Source organism: Salvelinus sp. IW2-2015, linkage group LG10 (genome assembly GCF_002910315.2).
Source record: "Salvelinus sp. IW2-2015 linkage group LG10, ASM291031v2, whole genome shotgun sequence".
NCBI lineage: Eukaryota > Metazoa > Chordata > Actinopteri > Salmoniformes > Salmonidae > Salvelinus > Salvelinus sp. IW2-2015.
In genome coordinates, this window is record NC_036850.1 from 13616024 (window position 1) to 13641415 (window position 25392).

General features: G+C 42.4%; 1 protein-coding gene across 3 annotated transcripts in view; it reads left to right on the forward strand.

The window, feature by feature from the left end:
- insyn1 (inhibitory synaptic factor 1) overlaps positions 1–18355 on the forward strand; it is a 55172-nt gene extending 36817 nt beyond the window's left edge. For all 3 annotated transcript variants that reach the window (XM_070445396.1, XM_023995366.3, XM_023995365.3), the window contains exon 3: positions 15654–18355. In XM_070445396.1, coding sequence (XP_070301497.1) covers positions 15654–16505 — 852 coding nt within the window. In that variant the 3' untranslated portion in view covers positions 16506–18355. The remainder of the gene's footprint in view (positions 1–15653) is intronic.
- Positions 18356–25392: the final 7037 nt, after the last annotated feature.

Here is a 25392-nt window from a genome sequence, read left to right on the forward strand (position 1 = left end):
GGCGTTGCTTCAACTGGACTGGTAGTGGAGCAGCACGGGTTTGGAGAGAGGCGTTTTCATTGGCAGGCTGAGGACAGGCCAGGTTCAGGGAGAAAGGAAAGATGATAAAGAGAGAACTTCATCAGAAAGAATGTGGGGAAGGCTCATCCCTAGAGTGCCTCACACATACGTCCAACACGCAGATGACATGATGAAGTCTCGTAGCTAGCTAGCTTCTACCTGCTAATTAGCTGCAGGCTCGGCTTCACACTTATCCCCGCGCCAACGCTGACTTTTTTGAAAAGCTGAATACGCTTTTACATGGAACAATACATCTCCATTCTTCATTCCTTCCAATATGGGTCAGAAGCACGGCAACAATAGCCCCACTGTTCATGGACTGTACTGGCAATTTAAAGAGAAAGAYAGAGAAAAGACAGAGTGAGAGAGAAGAGACAGAAAATGACTCCTGTCTTTTCTCCCCCTACAGAACTGTATGTTGCTTATCTCTCTCTGTTAATTGCCCACTTTAAATACATTCCTACAGAATACACATACAGGCTAAGGGCGGAGGACTTCATGCCGTGTTTTTTCTCCTTATCTGTAATGAGGGGAGAGAAACATACAATGTAGCAGGCTTAAGACAGAYATTCTGATACATGCACATAAGGTTMCCCCATTATCAGATGATGTGTTTATGTGTTTTAGCCTGCTAGCTAGACTACTTTACTCACCATAGAGGCAGGGTTGCCTGGTCCACTCTGTCATATCAGACCAGAGTTATTGATGTGCACTGGAGAAGAAGTCAATGTGCTGGTGTCCTTCCCACACACTCTGGCAAGCAGACATCACAACCACTTCCCCCTCCCCCTTCACCCCTCTATTCTATTATAACTCCATGCCAACCGCTGCAACCTGTAATTACCAAGGGACACAAACATGTGCATGCGCACGCACGCACGCACNGCAGGGTTGCCTGGTCCACTCTGTCATATCAGACCAGAGTTATTGATGTGCACTGGAGAAGAAGTCAATGTGCTGGTGTCCTTCCCACACACTCTAGCAAGCAGACATCACAACCACTTCTCCCTCCCCCTTCACCCCCTCTATTCTATTATAACTCCATGCCAACCGCTGCAACCTGTAATTACCAAGGGACACACACACATGCACGTGCGCGCACACATACACACACATACAAACACATGCACACACACACACACAACTCACACACAAAACATACACACTGAACAAAACAAATCAGGAGGATTGTTGGGAGAAAAATGCCAAAAGGGAGCTATGTAATTAAGATGTTTTCTCTGTGAATGAGCATGTATATATCCTCAAAAGATTTRAAGTCTGCAWGCGATTKATATGTATCAGGTCATAGCATCCGCATATTTCAACACGTAATTAAAGGAGTATGACTGGATCCATACACATTGACTAACGACTCCCACCAGGAGAGGTCTCCAGTAAAAGACGTACAAAGCAGGGGGGAGAAAACGGCCCACAGTGGAGCCCTGTGCCAGCACACCTGGGCATCACTAACGACTCATTCTCACATTGGAAGGCTAACGTTTTACATCCAGAAAATATTTGTTGAAATAAGTGTTTTTTTCTTGTTCCAAGTGTAAAACCTTGGATACAGAGAGAGACACAAAGAGAAATGGGAAAACATTTGAATGTTGCTATACCACAAACTGAAATAGAAATCTGGTTCTGACTGGCTGTGATGATATCAGCTACTGTAGTGGTGGTACTCAGATTCACATCTGACTTTCCATCTCCTTCAATGCAGTTCATGATGTTTTGACTCCGCAACTAAAGTAATGCTGTTGTCAAGCAAGAATGCAACTCTTGGAATTCTCAGCGTAGCTCGTATTTCAAAACATATTTGAAATGTCACAGACAACATAAATGACTATATTGAGTGCATCACGCATCATGTATCTCGAGTTTAATTTTAAACCCAGACACAATAAATTCACCCTCTGTAGGTTGGCATACAATTAAATAAATGTCGCTATAATTATTTGGAGTAATACAGCCTATTTTGACCCATTTTTTTGTATTGTCAAAATGAGGCTTATTTGTTATTTCCTTGATGGCAAAGGTTATCTAGTTCTAAAACATAATCCCTAATAACCTAGTTAAACCCCCTGGAGATGACACATTGAGTGCATATTGATATTTCTGACATCCCACTGATGGCTTACACAACTGCTTTCATTGTGACACCACACCTGCAGCGCCAACCTWTCTTATTATGCATAAAGCAAGAGCACCCTTGTTGTTCTGATGCTGAGAGTCATCAATCTATCTCAATGTTCATTTGTCTGCAATACCTCCTTTGGGAGAGGTTCCTGAGAACACATGAGAACATTCAGAAAGGACCAGGTAGGTTGTTGATTGGCTGACAGGTCCTCTACCTCCCCAAGGAGTTGATTGAGGAAGAGTTGTCTAAAGCTGGTAATGGCGTACAGTGCTGTATTGGAAATCGGCTGTTTGCGTGTTTCACCTGACATGTTAAAATTGGTCGTCATGAAGTTTCAGTGTTCAAATGAGATCCTACCTACGTACAGTATGTGGCTATAGGATTTAATTTACTCCAGGCGCAGTGTGTGGTGTGAATGGGGAGTGACAGGCTCTCTATATAGTAGAAATCAGTGATTGTGTGGAGGTGAGACAGGTATGTGGTGGCCAGATGGTGCCTCGCAGGGGACGGCAGGATGTCTCCTACTGATTTTGTTTGCAAATAGCCCTCTGTAAAATTTCCCGCTTCTCCCCTCCAGCGTAACCCTGTATTATAGGGAGGGAGAGTTTAAGGAACTGCCATGTCTGATAAAGGTGTTGCAGCTTCAAATACATCCTACCGCTTGTAGGAGAGAGAGGGTGAAGGAGACGCGATGTGACAGGTTTTGTCACTAGTTGAGAAGACCGCCCTACAGATTGTCATATATAGGAATGGCGGAAAGCTGGAAGCAAAGACAAATTGTTTAGTCATTCCAATATATCCATTTTCTACTTCACTATGGAGGAGTGCACCAGGTAGCCGGTAGTTAGAGCGTTTGGTCAGTAACCGAAAGGTTGCTGGATCGAATCCACGTGCTGACAAGGTAAAAATCTGTAATTCTGCCCCTGAGCCAGGCAGTAAACCCACTGTTCCCTGGGCCGTGGATGTTGATGAAGGCAGCCCCCTGCACCTCTCTGATTCAAAGGGGTTGGGTTAAATGTGGAAGAAACATTTCAGTTGAAGTCATTCAGTAGTACAACTGACTAGGTATCCCCTTTTCCATCCAGCAAAGCTCTGAATTCCCTATGCAGAGTACCCATCATGCCTCATTTTCTGGTTTCATGACCTCTTGGACATCCTGTTGTCTATACTTTGTTGAGTGTTCAAATCTGCCTATAAATCTATCCACCAATAAGTAAATTGCTGTCCATGCAGAGACACTCATGTTCATAGGCTGGTAAAGAACTCTCTGAAATGAGGGGAAAAGGCACCGAGGCATTGTAAACATAAGCGGATTTGCCTAGATGGAAACTCATATCTGATTAGTATGGGAACCATGCCATGCTAGTCTGACTGGTGACATATCATTGATTGTAGGATGTTCTTGTAAGTGTTGCCGTGGAAATGACTACAGAGACCTATACTCGACTGAACACAACAAAGACAAACAAGAAGGAATAGAAATGGATTCGCCACAGACATGTAGTAGTGCACAGTGAAACAAAAAATAAATTGCATAAATAGTATTTCTCTGGGCTTCAATATTTCTACTTCGGTATGGTCGAGAAGGCTACATTTGTTGGGTAATGATATATGGGGTTCACACAATAAAATAAAATGGGGCCGCACTCCCGTTAAGATAAGTGTAGCGGGCCAAGGAAACCTGGAAATGCCAGTAGCATATTGATCGTGTGCCCTGTATTTAGAGGAAAGTGCATACTGCTTTTCTTTCTCCTGGGCATGTCTCCTAGAGCCCCCTGTGCCCCAAGAACAATGAGAACACACACAGACCAGGGACTCATTGAGGAATAGGGTTAGGGCCGCTCAATGTATGGATCAGATGTTATCTTATGGTGACACTGTTGTACTGTAAACAGAAACGATCATGTAAAAATAGTGCCCAATACCCACCACCACAGACACTCAAACACCCTTTCGTGGACACGCACACGCACACAAACACACATGCACTTTCTCTCATCTAAAGACTTCATTAAACTGAGCTGGTTTTGAGATAGGCTTGATTGGGGGAATTCTCTGCTCACTGGGTTGTTGCTTTCAGTGATACTTCCACTCTCTCTGTCAGCGAGGTTGGAAGATTTACCTTTGGATTGGGCTGAGCTTCTTCCTGTGGCACGACGTCCTCTCTACCAACAACACCCTGCCCTATCCCTATGTCGACTATGTCCCTACACTCCCCCCTCCCTAGTCCAACACACCCCAAACTATCACTGACAGCCAGGCCTTTACTGTCCCTCCCACAGAAAGAGAGTGTCTAGGATGTGTCTGCCTGGTACAGTAGAAACTGCTCGGCAACCAAGTCATTAAAAGGGTCAGCTTGGCCTGGCTGCTTCTCACAGCACACTCATTTCCTATGCTGCTCCCAGCGTGACCTGATGCCACACGAGCTGCCTGGTGCTTAATCCAAGCGCTATCTCTGGGAAGCAGACAGAGTGAGAAGCCCCGTAGCGTGGCGCTTCCATCTATTTCAGGTCATTACAAGCGCTGGGGCTCCTCAAAGATAGAACCAATGAAGGAGAACCTCCATAAATGTCCAGCATGCATTGCTACACAGCCGTGCCTTGGTCAGTGGAACACACCCCTACTCTGTGGTACTATTAAAAGCACGCTCTGTTCCTCCACAGAGTGTTTCACTATTTACGCCTTACATCTCTGGTTCCTACAATATCCCACTATGTTTATACAGAAACATTCCAATTAGTTACAGCATATACCAAACAGCAGGTGGAGGGAGTCAGTCAGCCAAAATAATGACCGGGATTGAGCTATTGAGAGCAGTGGAGTAAAAAGAGTGGTTGATGTGATATATCAGCCCTTCAGGACTGCACTCTGGCTGCAGTCGGAATCCTAAACTTGGTTCTGTCCTGTCCTGATTGATGTCCTTTATGCAGTGAGATTGCGATGCTGCTTTTGATTAGCGAGTTGTCAGGGAGTGTCGCCGGCTCTGCTCTCATCCTCATCACGGCGACCGTGTTGTTTGTGAATGTGCACAGCCTCTTTAAGGCTTCCATAAAGATGAGTGTTTTGGAGGGAAAGATTAAAAAGTGTAATGAGGGAGGGAGGGAGGGATGCACGTGAACTACCAGGCTTATAGTCCTCTCTCATGACAGGATAATTACAGCTTGCAGGGAGCACTTCAAAGACATCGTTTATCCCGCTGGTGCCGACACCAAGTGACATCACGGTCTCACCAATCAGGTTGACCTAAATCAGGCAGGTCCTTCTAACATGGCTGTTGTGACTTCTTCCTCCCTTATCAAACCTCACACTTTGCAGGGTCAATTATGGCATTTTGCTGACAGAAAACTTTACCAGAGAAAAGTTAATATTTAGATTGAATAGATTGTGAGTAAGGTGCCCTTTAGGAGTTTTTTAGCGAAATACAGAACTATTTATGTTTCAGAAGCATGGCAATGGCAGCGACCTGCAATTTTCATTGGACAATAAAAAGCATTTTTTCAAGGGAATTCAGTAAACATGTCCTTTCAGAGTGGAGCTAGGATGATGAATTAGTTTCAGTGGGATGTGGTAAACAGTATCTCAGAGATACTCCAACAACAGGACGCTCTGCTATCCTTGTCTTGAGGAGAGCTAAATTAAGTGGAAACAGGCATGGGGCACTGGGTGAGGAGGAGCTGGGAAGCAGCGGGAGCTAAATACATTAAAACTATATTTGCAAACGTTTCACTTCAGAGCCAGCATGCTAGGCCATTTTGGTAATTGCTGAGGCTTTCTAATTGGCATGAACTGCTTCCCAACACTAGAAGTGCTGCACAAGGACAGGCTGGGAATCCATTGTGACATGTTGAGAATAAAATGACATTGAGATGCTTTAATTACGCTATTGAACACATTTCACATTTTCGCTCTGGAAAATAAAATCGATGCCAGACGCTTGATGTAGCATAATTAACGAGTTAGCGCTGCAAACTTTTCGAAGTAAACTTGAAAAATGACAGGGGAAAATACTGAGAGAGAGACACAGGAACAGATGGAGGGTCACATAAAGTTGTGTAATGGTTTCAAATCAGTCTGCATCACAGAGGAAGGATTCACTGATACAGTATGTGTGTCTGTTTCATGAAAACTCAGAGATGGTTATTACATTTAATGTGTTTTGCATGCTGCATTGATTGAATAGCAGCAATTGTAATACAGTAGTTGCAATAAAACTGGAACTTTGAGTAGTTGTAGTAGTAGTAGTAGTAGTAAAATTAGTATACATAGCAGTAGTAGTTGTAGTAGTAGTACTAGTAGTATAAGTAGTAGTAGTAGCAGTAGTAATAGTAGTATAAGTAGTAGTAGTAGTAGTGGTAGTAATAGTAGTATACGTAGTGGTAGTAGTAGTAGTATTATTAGTAGTAGTTGTAGTAGTAGTAATAGTAGTATAAGTAGTAGTAGTAGTCGTAGTAATAGTAGTAGAAGTAGTAGTAGAGTAGTGCTAGTAGTAGTAGTAGTAGTAGTAGTAATAGTAGTAGTAGTAATAGTAGTGGTAGTAGTATTAGTAGTATAATAGTAGTAGCAGTAGTAATATAAGTAGAAGTCGTAGTAGGAGTATACATAGTAGTAGTAGTAGTAATAGTAGTATATGTAGTAGTAGTAGTAATAGTAGCATATGTAGTAGTAGTAGTAGTAATAGTAGTAGTGGTAGTAGTAGTAATAGTAGTAGTAGTAGTAGTAGTAGTAGTAATAGTAGCAGTAGTAGTAGTAGTAATAGTAGTAGTAGTAGTAGAAGAAGTGGTAGTAGTAGTAATATTAGTATGAGTAGTAATAATAGAAGTAGTAGTAATAGTATTAGTAGTAGTATGATTAGTAGTAGTAGTAGTAGTAGTAAGTAATAGTAGTATACATAATAGTATATTAGTAGTAGTAGTAGTAGTAATAGTAATAGTAGTAGTAAACGTAGTATAAGTAGTAATAGTAGTAGTAGTTGTAGTAATAGTAGTATAGGTAGTAGTAGTAGTAGTAATAGTTGTATAAGTAGTAGTATAAGTAGTAGTAGTAGTAGTAGAAGTAGTAGAAGTAGTAGTAGTAGTAGTAGTAGTAGTAGTGGTGGTAGTAGTAGTAGTAGTAGTAGAAGTAGTAGAAGTAGTAGTAGTAGTAGTAGTAGTAGTAGTGGTGGTAGTAGTAGTAGTAGATAGTCAGTAGTTGTAGTTGTAGTTGTGTGATAGTTGTAGTAAGTAGTAGATATAGAAGTGGTAGTATAGTGGTAAATTAATAGAGGAATAATACCAGTGGTTGAAAACAATGGCAGTACTGTAGCTGGCAGCCACTATTCTGTTTTCCAGACTGACCTCCGTAAGTCATTCTACACTGCTACTACCAACAATCATACAAAATGGTCTGTAGACATTACGTTGGAATTATTCATATTGATTTATGAAGTGAATTACAAAACGTACATGTATTCACAGTACTTGCAAGAGATGAGGGATTTCCTCCGTTTACTAGACAGACAGCTAGCTGGAATGTTTTCCTACATTAAAACCACCAATGCATACCGAAGCAAACGTACCTCATTAAACATCTGTTTAAACATCAATGGAGTGATAAGAGCAGGCGGTAAATATCAGCCTCCTTGTCAACAGGCAATTCAAACACTCATTATCACATTTGCTGGTTTTGACCTCAACAGCGTGGTCATGTTGCTACTTCAAATACAATGACCGGAACAACAAGACAAACTGTATAAAAGGAGCACAACTACGAGACAGGACATTACACACAGACAGGTAGTAGTAATAAAGCTTCAACATCCCTCATATATAATTGGCTACATTACCATTTCATGTAGCGGGGAGCGTTAGGAAAGCAGGGGGGGTTTAAATGAGCAATCTGCAGTAGCCACATCCATTTTTTGTCTTAGAAATCAATGATGTAGACATTGATTCTTGAAGAATATAACTTATAAATGCCTCATGAACTTAGTTCCTGTCACACCCAGTTAAAAACCCAAGTTTGTTTTACTCAAATGTTTGTAAACATTGTAAATGTAAACAAACACTGCATAGATTCAAAACATGGCTAAAACTATAATTTTGATATCATGGCTGGTTCGTCCTTGCTTCCATAGTTCTGTCTATAAATCCCTCCGCTTTTTACCAAAACACCACTTTATTCATTGTTTCAACAGAAGATTGGGCCTTTATTAGAGGACACTACTGAATCTAATTCAGAGATCACCGCTGCACTGTCTCAGACAGCTCTCTGCAGAACAGAGCAGAGCTAAGGCTTTAACAGAGAATCACAGCATCAACCATCACTCCATGTTCCAATACTTCCCTCCTGGTTCCCCCTCCTCACTGTAAGGCTCTGTCACAGGCTGTGCTCCAAGCGCCCTTCTTCAGCCTGACCATCAATTACCCAGCAGGCCAATCATGGCAGATGGAGTGTTGGGGTGGTAAACCTCAGCTGACATCCACACAGCCTCTCTCACAAAGCCACCTTTGAGCACTCTAAAATGACGAGGCTCAGTTTGGAGTACTTGGCCCAATTATGATCATGTGCTTCGAGCCGAACTGGGATTGTTTTGAGTCATTCACAGCCACAGTCCGCGACAATCATGCCTGCACAGACAATGGATAAATTGAGAGTGTGGATGTATCTCCCAAAATAAGAAAGAAAACAACTCTATCTTCTCTGTAGTCATTATGTTGTTACTGAAACAGTAATAAGTGGACTGGATAGGTCACTGTAGCTACAACTGTATTGCAGTTGAGCTACAAAGGACCAAATAACAATTCCATAGAAAAGGGCGAGGGGTGGATGGAAATCAGTGGCCTTGCACCCTGAGGTCCAACAATTGTGCCACAAGGTTGCCTGTTATATTCTACTTGTCAGCATTTGTAAATATGAAAAGTGTTGAGCTCTATTCAAAAGGAAAAGTGTTCTTTTACGAGTGCATTTACTCCTAAATCACGTCAGGTGTTAAGGCAAACAATGTTTCAAAGCCGATTCTGTGTCGTAGTCCAGCTGCAATCTGCTGTGACATCATGAGCTATGGAACCCAACAAAAGGATGTGATTTTACTCTAAAGCTTGTAATTACTGTTGCTGGTCCTCATTGTGCTCTCTCCATTCCAAACACAGTGTGTCCCTCGCTAATGACTTGTTCCTGATGTGTTCATTCATCCTTTACGCTTAGGCAATCTGTTTACCCAATAATTCACTCCATAGCTCACTCATCCCACATTTTTTCTTTCTTCCTGGAAGAAAAGACTGAGATTACTGATCATTGTTGCTGTATTGAGCCCATCTGTGACCTAGAAATGTTTAGCAGACCCTTCAAGCTCAGACTGTTATCAAGCTAAATTAGCCTACATGCTGGAGGCTGATGACGGTGTAACAGTGCCTGGGAGAGAGGGCTCACGGTGGGTGAATCCTAGGGAGAACATCTCATAATAGGATGTGAGCTGGGTCACCATGGAGATGGAGATGAAAACATAATTCGTAACATTTTCAAGTATCTTATCTTAGTGGATGTGTCAGTCAAAAAGGCTTTGGTTGGTAGTCAGTGTTTGCCATTCTTTTGTACTCAAATCCATTTTATTTTTTACAAAAGGGATTTATTTAACATATGACTGGAAATGATATGCCTCTGTTATTGGGTGCTTTATTAATTGATATCCAATTAAGGCAGTTAAATTAGGTCAGCGTCAGGCGTTCAGGCGGACTCGTGAAATGATTCTGACAGACCATACTTCCAAACACATTGATTCAATTAAATCCTTTTTTTTTCAGGATGAGTAATCAACTCAACAAAGCCATTCCATTCCCTCTGGGTGTGAGAATCATCCCGCATTAGTTTAAAGTCTGCAAATCATTCAACAGACAGGTTGGTTTACCCATTCAGCTCGCTGCTTAGTGCCCCCACAGAGGATCTGCTCCRACAMGGCTGACTGTCAATYGAGGAAAACATAGCCCTGGTACTGAAGCTCCTGTGGCATYCAAAGCTGCTCAGCCAGGCCTGGCACACCCACACAGAAARCTATGCACGCCATACACAAACCTGYCAATCTGTTTACCCAAAGCCRTATACAGATACACACGTCACATGCCTGCATTAGATATACTACAAAGAAACAGAATGATTGAAATCAGGAAAATGAGGATGGGCTGTTCCAAGACTGGTTCAAATGCAGATGGTTGAATTCACTACCACAATATGGCCTATGATAAGAACAGAACGCTTTGGGTTTGTAAATAATACAAATCGGTACGTTTTGGACAAATATTGCATGATAACACCCTCCATCGCTCCTCTGTTGTATGATGTACTGTAGCCTCCCTATAGTCCCTGTGAGACCTGATAAAATGTTTTCCTCCATCTGTGAACAGTTGTTGGTGGGCACTGCAAGGCTTTGTTCTTTTTCTGTTATCTAAATAGACACTCTACATATTTTTGTAAGATTCAGTCCTGTCGCGATGTGTCAGAGATTATGAAGCTCTTTGATGCCAAATGGCTGTGTTTGCACCAGAAATCACCTGAGCAATCAGTTAGCACATCAGCTGAATGATACTGGGGTTTTAATCAGGGTATTTGTGTAGTCAGGTCTTTGGGACTGTTAATTGCTCCTTTAAAGTCATTGCGCTGAAAGAATTAATTAGGGTTTTAATCCCTCATGCAGACAGGGGATTGCTTTTCTGATACTGCTCATTTGATGTCACAATGAGCAGTTGAAAGAACAGAGGCAAATAGCAAATAGCAGAATTAGGTGGGAAAAAATGATCATTTACAGCATATCTCAAGGTACAGCTAACACTTTTTCAGCTCTTCAACAACAATGTTGTTCCAATTCCATATGCACATGTTCTGAGAAACACTAGTCTTAATTGTGGAACGGTTTGGGGAAATGTATCACTTACAAACTACATGAATGCTGAGCATTTTTCCATTTTACAATAGATTGCTTATGAGAGCACGATGTGTTGATTAAGGTGCTCAAATGTCAAGTGTTTGAGGCTCGAATTTTATGTGCCATCAGCAAATCAACAAAATCAATGGTGTTGTGGGCTCAAGTGCTTTCTATTCATGAGACCATAAACACTCATACAGCATGGGTGGTGCTGATGAGGAGTATTGAGGTTGATTTTGCCAAGCCAGGTTGATAAACTACCCTGCTAGTTTGACTCCCTGTACAGAGGGTGAAAGTCAAGCTTCATTACGGTTGATTTAGTGTGAAGTACATTTTCTTCATACTAGTAGAATGTAGAGGTCTCTTAAATCGAATCATCATAGTGTGGCATGCACAGTGGGGTCTGACATTTTTGACACCCTTAATAAAGAGCAAAAATTACTGTAAAAAATAAATAATTCAAATACTGAACTACATTGTAGGCAAACGCTTAAAAAAACAAGGGATCATTTTCTTTCTCAAAAAAGGTAGGGGTCAAAATAATTGACATCCTTGTTTTTAATACCTTTTAATTCCTCACCTTGCGAGGTTAACGGCATTGAGCGTTTAAATTTTTTTTTTGGAAGGGTTCTTAGACCATTCCTCCATCGTAGGTCTTTGATATACTTCATCTGCGCTTATGGACTGCCCTCTTAAATTCAAACCACAGGTTTTCAATGGGTTTCAAGTCGGGAGACTGAGATGACCATCGCAAAATGCTGATTTTGTGGCCAATTAACATTTTTTTTGTGGATTTCGATGTGTGTTTGAGGTTATTGTCTTAATGAAAGATCTACTTGTGGCCAAGTTTTAGCCTCCTGGTAGCCTCCTGGTACTGAATAAAGTTCATGATGCTGTTGACCTTAACAATGGCCCTAGGACCAGTGGAAGCAAATAGCCCCATAACATCAAAGATCCACCACCATATTTTATAGTAGGTATGGGGTTCTTTTCTGCTTATACATTATCATTTTGACACCAAACCCACCACTGGTGTGAGATGCCAAAGAGCTCTAGTTTCATGTCATCTGACCAAAGTTCCAATCCAGGTGCCAATGCCGTTTAGCAAACTCCAGGCGTTCACATTTGTTGGATGTAAAAAGGAGCTCTTTGGCCACGCACATCAGTGGTGGGTTTGGTGTCAAAACAAGAATATATGAGCAGAAAAGAACCCCATACCTGCTGTAAAATATGGTGTTAGATCAAATCAAAACTGCGGACACAGTTTTATAGTTGTTATCGCAGTTGCAGCGCAAGGATTACTGTATGTTTCTAGATCCAACAATGCATCAATATCTAGCAATACAATAACAATACACACCTAATCCCAATGTATACATTTTTTAAAGAACAATAAATTAAGACATCAGAATGAGCAATAGCAAAACGAGCAATGTCAGAGTCCGGAATATAAATAATGTACATGTATGTATGTGAATGGTGTGTATAGACAGCATAGACCGGATGTGATTTGAAAAGGAGTCTACAGTAGTAGTTACAGTTGAAGTCATACGTTTACAGACACTTAGGTGGGAGTCACTAAAACTCGTTTTTCAACCACTCCGCAAAGTTCTTGTTAACAAACTATAGTTTTGGCAAGTAGGTTAGGACATCTACTTTGTGCATGGCACAAGTAATTTTTCCAACAATTGTCTACAGACAGATTATTTCACTTAAAATTCTCTGTATCACAATTACAGTGGGTCAGAAGTTTACATACACTAAGTTGACTGTGCCTTTAAACAGCTCAGAAAATTCCAGAAAATGATGTCATGGCTTTAGAAGCTTCTGATAGGCGAATTGACATAATTTGAGTTAATTGGAGGTGTACCTGTGGATGTATTTCAAGGCTACATTCAAACTCAGTGCGTCTTTGCTTGACATCATGGCAAAATCAAAAGAAATCAGCCAAGACCTCAGAAAAAAAATTGTAGACCTCCACAAGTCTGGTTCATCCTTGGGAGCAATTTCCAAATGCCTGAGGGTACCATGTTCATCTGTACAAACAATAGTACGCAAGTATAAACACCATGGGACCACGCAGCCGTCATGTCTCCTAGAGATGAATGTACTTTGGTGCAAAAAGTGCAAATCAATCCCAGAACAACAGCAAAGGACCTTGTAAAGATGCTGGAGGAAACAGGTACAAAAGTATCTATATCCACAGTTAAACGAGTTCTATATCGACATAACCTGAAAAGCCGCCCAGCAAGGAAGAAGCCACTGCTCCAAAACCACCATAAAAAAGCCAGACTACGGTTTGCAACTGCACATGGGCACAAAGATCGTACTTTTTGGAGAAATGTCCTCTGGTCTGATGAAACAAAAATAGAACCGTTTGGCCATAATTGTAACGGCTGTCGTCTTCCTCCTCGTCCGAGGAGGAGAATTTAGAAGGATCAGAGGACCAATGCGCAGCGTGGTAATTGTTCATCTTAATTTAATAAAGGTGAACACTCAAATACAAAAACAACAAATGAGACAACCGAAACAGTTCTATCTGGTGCAGACCCACAAAGACTAAAAACAACCACCCACAAAACCCAACACAAAACAGGCTACCTAAATATGGTTCCCAATCAGAGACAACACAAAACACCTGCCTCTGATTGAGAACCATATCAGGCCAAACACAGAAATAGGAAAACATAGAAATATAAACATAGACTGCCCACCCCAACTCACGCCCTGACCATACTAAATAAAGACAAAACAAAGGAAATAAAGGTCAGAACGTGACAATACTGACCATCATTATGTTTGGAGGAAAAAGGGGTAGGCTTGCAAGCCGAAGAACACCATCCCAACCGTCAAGCACGGGGGTGGCAGCGTCATGTTGTGGGGATGCTTTGCTGCAGGAGGGACTGGTGCACTTCACAAAATAGATGGCATCATGAGGAAGGACAAGTATGTGGATGTATTGAAGCAACATCTCAAGACATCAGTCAGGAAGTTAAGCTTGGTCGCAAATGGGTCTTCCAAATGGGCAATGACCCCAAGCATACTTCCAAATTTGTGGCAAAATGGCTTATGGACAACAAAGTCAAGGTATTGGAGTGGCCATCACAAAGCCTTCACCTCAATCCTATAGAAATTTTGTGGGCAGAACTGAAAAAGCGGTGTGCGAGCAAGGAGGACTACAAACCGGATTCAGTTATACTAGCTCTGTCAGGAGGAATGGGCCAAAATTCACCCAACTTATTGTGGAAGCTTGTGGATGGCTACCTGAAACATTTGACCCAAGTTAAACAATTTAAAGGCAATGCTACCAATACTAATTGAGTGTATGTACACTTCTGACCCACTCGGAATGTGATGAAATAAATGAAAGCTGAAATAAATCATTCTCTCTGCAATTATTCTGACATTTCACATTCTTAAAATAAAGTGGTGATCCTAACTGACCCAAGACAGGGAATTTTTACTATCAGGAATTGTGAAAAACTGAGTTTAAATGTATTTGGCTAAGGTGTATGTAAACTTCCGACTTCAACTGTATATAGTATGAGCCATGACTAGAATGCAGTATAAAGTGGGTGAAACAGTATGTAAGCATTATTAGAGTGACCATTGTTCAATGATTTTATGTACATAGGGCAGCAGTCTCTAAGGTGCAGGGTATAGTACCAGGTGGTTCAGGGCAGATCTTTGATGTTATGCCACTGTTCCTGGGGCCCTTGTTAAGGTCAACGGCATCATGAACTTTACCCAGTACAGGACATTTTATAAAAAGATCTGGTTGCCTCTGCCAGGAGACTGTATCTTGGCCACAAGTAGATATTCCAGCAAGACAATAACCCTAAGCACACAAAGAAATCAATAAATAATTGTTGAATTGGCCACAAAATCAACATTGCTGTGGCCATCTCAGTCTCCGGACTTGAAACCCATTTAAAATCTATGGTTTGAATTGAAGAGGGCAGTCCTTAGGTGCAGACGAAATATATCAAGAATCTGGAAGGATTCCGTATGGTGGAATGGTGTAGGATCCCTCCCACTGCGCTCACAAACTCATAAAACATTTTAGAAAAAGGCTCAATGCTGTTATCCTCGCAAGGTGAGGTATCGAAGGTATTGAAAACAGGGTTGTCAATAATTTTTATCCATACCTTTTTGAGATTTATTTTATGACTTCCTAAACAAAATCTCTTTCTCTGAGCATTTCTAGTAAAATACTAGAAATGACAATACAATATAGCTCAGTATTTGAAGTATTGATTTTAAACATGTCATTTTTGCTCATCTTTATCAAGGGTTTCAATCATTTCAGACCCCGCTGTATGTCTTCATAGTGGACATTATTGTAAAGTAGTGTTTAAAAACATGTCTATAACTTCAAATCATCTGTTCCCTCCCCCCTCTCGCCTCCCTCCTTGCTGTCTCAGGTGGTGTGTGAAGTATTTGTCTTCATAGTGGAAAGCATATTCATGTATAGTTAACAGCATATTAAGTCAAGAACATAATGTATAATGATGTAAACCATATCTTCTAAATGTCTGTTCTACCCGCTCTCTACTCTTCTAGGTGGTGGGTCAGATCGACAAGCTGACGTCAGACTTTGACTTTGACCTGGAGCCAGATGACTGGACAGTGGCCACAGCGAGCAGCACGTCCAGCAGCGAGAGGGGCCTGGGAGAGGCCTTCAGGCTGGACTTCCTCAACCCTGACGTGCTCCCAGACAGCTGGGAGTTCTGCAGCTATCTGGAGGCCTCCGTTGCTGCAGCAAACGCCGCCCACAAAGCAACGCCAACGGTGCAGCACAAGGATGCAGGGCTGGAGCCGGGGGCGGGGGCGGAGTGTGGGTGCATCCCCACCCAGACCCAGACCCCGCCACCCACAACCGCCTCAGCCTACTCCCAAATGAATGGGGGGCTGCCCATCCCTAACGGACCTCTCATAGTCACCCCAGACTCATCCAGCGCCAGCGAAGAGGCTTCCAGCTCCACACACAGCCACAAGACCTCCCGCACGTCCGGCACCAGAGAGAGAGTCCGCTTCAGTGACAAGATCCTATACCACGCGTTGTGCTGTGATGATGACGAGGAGGATGAAGAGGAGAGAGATGAGGAGAAGGGCGGCTGTGCGACCCCAGACACTGACGACAGTGAGCCCAGTTCTAGTCAAGCCGGCTCGCCCACACCACCGCTCTCCTCCTCAGAGCACTCCGTCCTCCATAACTGTCTGGACCCTTCTTATGTCTCGTTCCCAGTGAACGTGGCAGCGGGGACTCATACGCTGCCTAGAAAGGGTCTTCTCAATCCCGCAAGCTGCCGGAAAAAACTGCTACGGAACAGCAGCACACAGACTGTTTCAGATAAAAGCACCCAAACAGTACTGCCCTATATTCCAGCCAAACAGAAAACAAAGGACCACTGAGAAACAGTAACTTTACAACAACAGAACTAATGAAAAAGGACTGTGTACTATTTAATATTAAATGCATAGATCATAGATTAATACACAACTAAATAAATACATATTAATTACTAAATAAATACATGATATGAGAAATTACTCACCTACCTAAAGTCATTCTGAGGCTCAGGGAAATAAAGGATAAAGGCAGTTCCTTAAGGCAGTAAAAGAGAGAAAAGGGATATTGACGGACCCTAGGCTAGTGCCTGCTAATGTTAAGAAATGGACCGGATGGATTCCTTATTTATAATCATTTGCAACACTTATTGAGATGACTAAAGCAATCAGTTTTCTAGGAAGTTGAAATTGTTCTGAAATCGGAAAGTAAGTGTGAAGAGGTAATTTCCCTCCTCGTACACCAGTATAAATCACAAGAAAATATATTGCTTGTTCTTTAAGATGTGGTTAAAAAATACTGCACATTCTGTACACTGAGAATCTGTATAAACATTGTCTTTTTCATCTTCCAATTATTTCAAATGTCAATGGGGTTCCTGGTGTAACAACAGGGAGTGTATCTAGATGCACAAGTCAAGCCTTCTTCTCTCTTTGATGTCATCATAAGTGAGTCAAGGCCCAGAAAAACATGGTTTGACCTGGCCTTGATTTTATTAATCATTTCAATAATTTATCTCTTGGTCTGCTGCTGAAACTGTAGTTGTGGAAAGCAAGAAGAAAAACAGGTATTTTTGTGAGATTCTGTACTCCAACTCCACATTGTGACATTTCCACTTGATCTATCCGTTCCTCTCTGCAAGGGAGCAATGTTGTTAGGGGTGACGACTTGAATAGAAGTGCACAAAGCCAAGATGCAAAAGGTTATGTCTCTCCATTCTGAATCCCAGTAGGGATTTGGACTCAATAGAGCAGCATTTTATTCACAGGGATTATGCCAAAAGCAGTGCTGATCAATAAGGCTGATTGAGAGAGTGCTGTGAGAGGTCTCTCTGCTGAGCAGGCAGACCCTGCTCCTGGGGGCCCACAACAAAAACTCACAGTTAGAKCTCCATCTATTTCCTCTGCTATTAGTGGCAGACATGGACAGACGCAGCCTTCAAGAAAGAGATTGGCATTTAAGAAATGTGTGCCAGGATGTGAAAGAGTGGGTGGCAGACAGAGAGAAAGAGAGCGATGGAGAGAGGGGGGMGGGGGGTGGGGGGGGGGAGTTGGGAGAGTGAACACATTGGAGAATGCAGGAGAGGGTAAAGGGCTGACCTCACAAAGAAAATGTGCTGCTAGATTGTTGTTAATCAACCCTCGGAACACAATCATTTCCTCTCTAATCACCAGGTGCTGACTCATGTCTCTGAGGATGGCCAGAGAGAACTCTCCTCTCAGAGATAGATCTATTACTGTACATAGGCCCCCAACTGCCCTGAGCCCCAGGTTATAGTACAGAAGAGATCAGGGTTGGACTCTTTACACTGCATATATTTATCACATATTTTYCACCTCAATATCTTTTTGTAAAGGGATTTTGTTAAAATGCACATAATGAACACATCTATAATGTTTTCCTACTAAAGAAAGGCAGATTATTGATCTGTAGGCTGGAGTAAAGGAAGCATAGCCTGAGGCAAACCAAATACTTTGCTCGGTGAAGCAAAGTATCTAGACTGGTCCCCTGCTAGGTGAAACATGGTCATGCCTCTAGTCTCAGTGCTGTGCTGGTGAACAAGTGAAAGTTGAACTTTAGTTTGTAACACCTAACAGACTGTGAGTAATGCAGTGTAATAATCAAAGATAAGGGAAACAATGTCATGCTATTTTAAAATGCTTACCCATTATAATACACTCTGACAAAAAGTAAATTAAAAGAAGTATGCATTAATTCATTATATGGCATACAAGTGCCCTCCCTGTATTTGGTGAATCAGCTGAGAATACCTTGAGTGACTGCAAGTTAAGGTCAAAAATGATAATTTGCATAATGCAATGCAAAAATATTTATCAGTTAGTCTGAGTCCAGCAAGAATGCATAGGTATTTAGTCCAAGCTCACACACGTATAGAGATTTTGGTTGTGGCTTTTGACTGAGAAAATTAGAGGTGCATACAGTAGTAGGCCTATGTCTTTACTCTAAACCCAATATCAGCTGATAAGCACTGCACTAAAGGAAGGTGATAACCACAGCATACAGTATAAACACAGCAGTTTCTCTCAATGGGAAACCTCTCCTTTAGGTCGGGATACATTTCAAACCCACTTGGCAACGGGCATAGACATCTTGGTGATGAGTGAGAAACGAAATTAGCCTCTTTAAACGGTGAAACGATCATTTCAAATGTGGTGCTGAGACAAAACAGAGAGGATGGAATCATGTATAAATTATCTAAGCAGCAGGGACGTACTTGTCTTGTGGCACACTTTCACATTCTCATTCCGTCTTGCTCTGTTAATCCAGGAAACAGTCTGTGTCTGTCTATGAGAAAGATGCATTGAACAGAGATCAATGGATGACTCCCGCAGCAGTGGCTGCCATTTCCCTGCTAGACGGAACACCAACAGGTCATCACACTCATTAGCATAAACAAACAAAGCTGGAGCGGTACGCAGAAAAAGCATCAATCAGACCAAAACAAACTAAGCCCTTATTGTGATGCCTATACTGCTCGGGGACATTTCATTTATAGGGAGGGAATTTGAACTTTTAGTCTTTTTTAAATCATATCCATGATGAAATCACCCTGGCTGCAAGTATATAGCTGTTTGGCACTGGAGTGGAATACATTATCATTGAGGATGAATGCTAGTTATTTGGACAAAACATTAGGAATGTTTCTCTTGCCAGTAGGCTCATTATTTATTTGTAATAGGGCATTTCATCGTTCCTGGTCCTCTGTAGGACAAACTGGAGAGGCATCCAAAGGTTAAAGAATGTAAGCACACTGATGCCAATGCTTACTGGACAAGCAGGTGAGGTTGTTTTGTGGTGAGGCTTAATGAATGTGAGGAATTATGGTAATACTATGTGTGTGTGTGTGTGTGTGCGCGCGCGCGCGAGTCATAGGACTTTAATTGACATCACCAACAGATCAATCTTAGAGCTGGGCAGCACCCTGATCAATGCTCTAATCACTGCCCAGAGGGCACTGTTTCTGTTTCAATGATCACCACAAGCTCACAAATTAGCACTGATGTAAGACAAATCTACTCCATGTATCACAATGCAAATAGGTGACGTGACCATTTTAAGACAATCTGAATAGGATGTGATACTGTAGATCTTAATATTACAGTTTCACATGTACCGTGTGTATTATACATGTGTCAATTGGAAAGGTGTTTTTTTCATATTCCAACACGCCCTGAGACACCCTCAAAACGTGGGGTCACAGCCAGCCATTACCAACAGTAACCCTGGAGCAATTAGGGTTAAGTACCTTGACTCATGCATATCGACAGTTTTCACCTTGTCAGCTTGGAGATTCAAACTAGCAACCTCTTGGTTACTGCCCAATGCTCTAACCGCTTGGCTAACTTGCCACCCTAGTGAAAATACACACACGCAGATATCTCTCTCTCTCTCACACACACACACACGCACCGCGCGCGCGCGCGCGCACGCACGCACGCACGCACGCACGCACGCACGCACGCACGCACGCACGCACGCACCGCACGCACGCACGCACGCACGCACGCACGCACGCACGCACGCACCACGCACGACGCACGCACGCACGCACGCACGCCACACACACACACACACACACCACCACACACACACACACACACACACACACACACCACACACACCACACACACACACACCACACACACACACACACGTTCTCTCTCTTTAAAGTCCCTTGAAGAAGATGGATGACAGATCTATGTTTTCTTTGCTGATTGGTGAAGGTCCATGAAGTGAGAGTTCAGTCACACTGATTACTATAGATTGGCTAATGGCTGGGGATCTGAGGGTCGATTTGTTTAATTTTGTGTCATAACTTTCCTGCTGCTTCCAGAACAAACTATGTATGTTCCCTCCTCCCTCCATCCCCTCTGCCGCCCACCCATTCCAATTTGTAACATCTTTTAATTTGGCACTCAGTCACCGCACGACTCACGTCTACCCTCCTCACCGAGAGAAAACAATAATTGAGACTGCAATGTTGGTCCAACAAGAACAAAGACATTGCAATGTGGAGCAATTAGGGTTAAGTACCTTGCTCATGGCATATCGACAGATTTTTCACCTTGTCAGCTTGAGAATTCAAACTAGCAACCTCTTGGTTACTGGCCCAATCTCTAACCGCTTGGCTAACTTGCCACCCTAGTGAAAATACACACACGCAATATATCTCTCTCTCTCCCACACACACACACACACACACACACACACACACACACACACACACACACACACACACACACACACACACACACACACACACACACACACACACCAACACAACACAACACACACACACACACACACACACACACACACACACACACACACACACACACACGTTCTCTCTCTTTAAAGGTCCCTTGAAGAAGATGGATGACAGATCTATGTTTTCTTTGCTGATTGGTGAAGGTCCATGAAGTGAAGAGTTCAGTCACACTGATTACTATAGATTGGCTAATGGCTGGGGATACTGAGGGTCGATTTGTTTAATTTTTGTGTCATAACTTTCCTGCTGCTTCCAGAACAAACTATGTATGTTCCCTCCTCCCTCCATCCTCCTCTGCCGCCCACCCATTCCAATTTGTAACATCTTTGAATTTGGCACTCAGTCACCGCACGACTCACGTCTACCCTCCTCACCGAGAGAAGACAATAATTGAGACTGCAATYTTGGTCCAACAAGAACAAAGACATTGCAATGTGTCAGCGAGCAGCCATCAAATTCAGAGCCCCTTAACTATGTCCAATTCATATATCATTGTATGATATTGTCTACAGTTTGGAAGAAAAGCCTTGGAAAGAGGGAAAGCTTTCAACTTAAGACCTCTTACTATCAGACAGCTGCCCGTGTGGCAGGTAATTTTCCAATATAAAGTGGCCTAGGTCCGTATCTTGGAAAATACTACATACTGATCGGATAAGGGCAGCGCATTAAATGGATCCAAGGAAGGGTCTTTGGATTGATAAACACGGGCACAGGGTTGGCATACAGAGAGTCCATGTAGGGGAGCAACTAGGAGGTGGGCATGTGTCTGACAGCCACAATTGGGCACTGGATCCATACATGGAGGGCTCCCTCCAACCAGCCCAGTCAGAGCTTATATGTGGAGGGGGAGCTGGACAAGGCCACGGGCTCTCAGAGTGATTAATGAACAGCCATGGAGCAGCCACAGATAAGATTAGACCTTCACAGGTGATGAAGGACATGGGGCGGGGCTGTGGTGGTAGTGGTGTTGGCGATGGGGGAGAGATTARAATTCTACTAAATTAACACACAATAATTAAAACCCTGCCCATGAAAAAATATAAAGATTTAAATTGTGACRTATGCAGAACAAACAACAAAATTGAAAAATAAGTGAAGAAGGCTACTAAGTGTCATTTCAGCTCAGTGGTGGAATGGCAGAACAACAGTTGGCATTGGGGAGTGGAGAGACAGAGCTCCAAAAAACAAGCTGCTCCAACCATGCTTCTCTCAGCCTCATCACTACAGTATGTTGGACCCAGAACCTAAAACCCATCCAACAGAACTCATTCAGATGAACTGCATCAGRAGAGCAGTAGAGCCACAAAACAAAGGACCGAACAAATACACCTCAGAKACTGAACTATGTAGGTGTTACAGTATAACCAGCCATAAAATAATGCAATATACAGTATGTCACAACAGGTATACATATATGTGTCAGGACAGTGTTGTGACCATATTATGACAGGTTATGACAAGTTATGTCAGCTGTTATGACATATTATGACATGGATATGACCGTGTCATAACATGTTATGACGCTAGGTGTCAAGTAAAGTTTTACCCCAAAATCAACTGAGTACTGTATAATACCCAATGAAATGGGCTCAAAGCAATCACYATATGCAATGAATTTCTACTAGGCACTGACTTCAGTTTCTTTCTGAATAGTTCATCTGAACGTAATCAATTGATTGTCATGAATACATTTACTGTACCGGTATAATTTATTTCTTGTTTGAAAGTTACTGATACCTTCTCTGACTGACGATTCCAAAAAAATCACATGCAGTGCATTTACGATTCAGGATAAGCAAGTAAGAGAGAAAAGCGAGGAGTCATTTGCAGAAGAGAGAGAAGAGAGAGAAATATGATTGCTACTGATGAAACCCCAGTATCTGTTTAAATGATCCAGCCATACAGATGTATACAAGTTATATATTGCATGAAWTTGCTCAGAAATCAGGCATAATGTTATATTCAGCAGTCGGGCGACAGTTTCATGATGACATCATGAAAAAACAGTACAACTGCAACAAAGAACAAACACACAGTCCCCATGGAACGTCCTTGACTTTAAATAACATAGGAGATGGATGAGAAATAGATGACACTCAAACAACTATATGGTGGTCTGGTAATGTGTTCCAGTAACTTCCTGTATTAGGCCTGAATGAGAAAGAGTGGAACCTGGATGACCTAAATACACAGTCAATTTCACTAACAGAAAACCACTACTAAATTAATTTTCAATAGGCCCATGGGAATAGATGACTCCAGAATATAAATGCCCAGACCAGCTAAGTGCAGCAGCAGCTATAGTAAGTGCAGGTAGGCAACTCTAATTCTGACAAAGCACTGTAGAATTCTAAGAAGACGCAGGCAGCAGTTCTTTCCTGGGAGCTCTGCTTTGGCAGACTGTCAGCATTTTCATGGCATTTACAGGTAAAGGCCAGGAGGGCAGAGCGTTGCTGACAGTTTAGTAAAACCAGCAAACAAGAGTTAAATGATGATGAAGACAGATGCTATGTACAAGGCACTCCCCAAGTGGCCCTTATGTTCAACTTCAAGGAGAGGGCTTTCCCCATCTCTTACTTAAATGTTTTCCTGTACACCCCTCTCTATAGCACATCATTTATTTTCCTGCCTCCTCTAACTTTAATGTGTCCTCCATTCCAGTTCTGGAGGCCATCATTGAGGTCTTCATCAAACATAAAGTGATCGACAGGGGGCCAAGGACAGGTAAAAGTCAATCAAACAGGGCTAGGACAGAGGAGGAGAGAAGGAGAGAGAAAGAAGGGTGATGGTATAGCTGAGTATTCTGCAATAGCAGATGTTACAGGGAGATGAATGATTGTTGTATGGATTAGCCTCGCCCTTCATTGATACACACAGAGACAAGTCTGGGCTCCAATGAGAATCTCCCTGAAATAACCAATGATTGCAATAATTACTGCCAACCTGAGGGGCCACTAGTATTCTAGTGGCCCTGAGGGGCCCCCTTCCATTCTATTCACCTCTTCTGCTCTTTTCCTATCTAATTAATGKAGTTCTTTATTGGTGTAATTTGGTGGTTTTAGCCATTTCTAATGGWTTCAGGGAGTGAAGCAGGTCACCAGCCTGACAGGGGTTCCTGTGTGTTGTGTTGTCGCTGCTGTGCATCGCCAATACATCAGAGCAGTGATCATTCTCAAATGAGAGCAATTAGTCAAATGTCAGGTTCCGGCTCGCACTCTCTGGGTGGCTTGCTGACAAAGTCGCTCAGAGGTATGTCTAAAGATGAATGGCTGTGGGATTTCATTAAGTAATCTTGCTTCAATAGAATGGGACGAAAAAAGAAATAAATAATGTATACTAAGTTTCTTTCATAATTAGCCACTGAGCACCGGTGAAATTTGAACACTCAGAAGCATTGACCTATCCTGAGTCTGCAGCCAGACAATACGGATACAGCCATATACCTGTCTAGTTCAGGGTAGTAGTGACATGCTAATAGTATCATAAAATACACTATAAAATGCCCCTGATTTTAATACGATCAACATGGTCTCCACTCCCAGCACTGTACTATGGTGCTTTAGCTTGAATGTCACCTTAGGGAAAGGCCTTCAYAGAGCAGCTGTAAGTTATGGCGTTTTGGCACCCTTTCAAAAGTGTGTTCTAGTGAATTGGTCAATCAATGCTCTCTTTTGCTTGTGTCCTCGCTCAGTGCGGCGCCCCAGCATCAGTSTCAGCCTGAGCCTGATGCACCTATAAAACCTATCAAACACAGCAGTTCAATTGCTCTGTGGGTCTGGGTAGGCCTGGTGTTTGGCATCAAGCCCTCTGCCACCCTCAGTGTTAGGCCGGGGGGTTTAAGAGCATGTCAGGTGTAAATCTCCAGGCTGACTGATCTCCCATGTCTCCAGCTAGGATTTACCAGCTGCACAGAGAGAGGCAGTGAGAGGCCAAACTCACTAGATGCCAAGCAACACGGAGCAATTAGATCAATTATTGTTTTACGTGCAATAGACACTTAACAGTCAAGCATTGATCATTCAAACAAGACTTACAATCCTTCAAATTCTTCATAAGTTTGTCTATAGTGGTTTTAAAACCGAGGCAAAGTGTTTTTGACACAGTGGAACATTCACTTTGGGTAATGGTTTACAGTGCCATTGAAAGCTTTATTCCTCTGTGAATGTGTCACAAAACTGTCACTGGCAATTTGTGGAAGAAAAGGGAATATTTAAGGCAGAGTCTACAACATATACACATAAAGTATGAAGAAAGACCAAAGGCGAGCTGTCAGAGTGTGAGGCTGAAGAAACTGCAAGGTCAACAACAACACCACAAGAACAAAAACAGAGCTTGCACTAAAATTCTCCTAAAGTGCTTCACTGCAAGGATAAAGACAATAGACTAACATCAAATCACAAAACGAATGAAAGACTGGCAGCACTTTTAGGCAGAGTAAAATT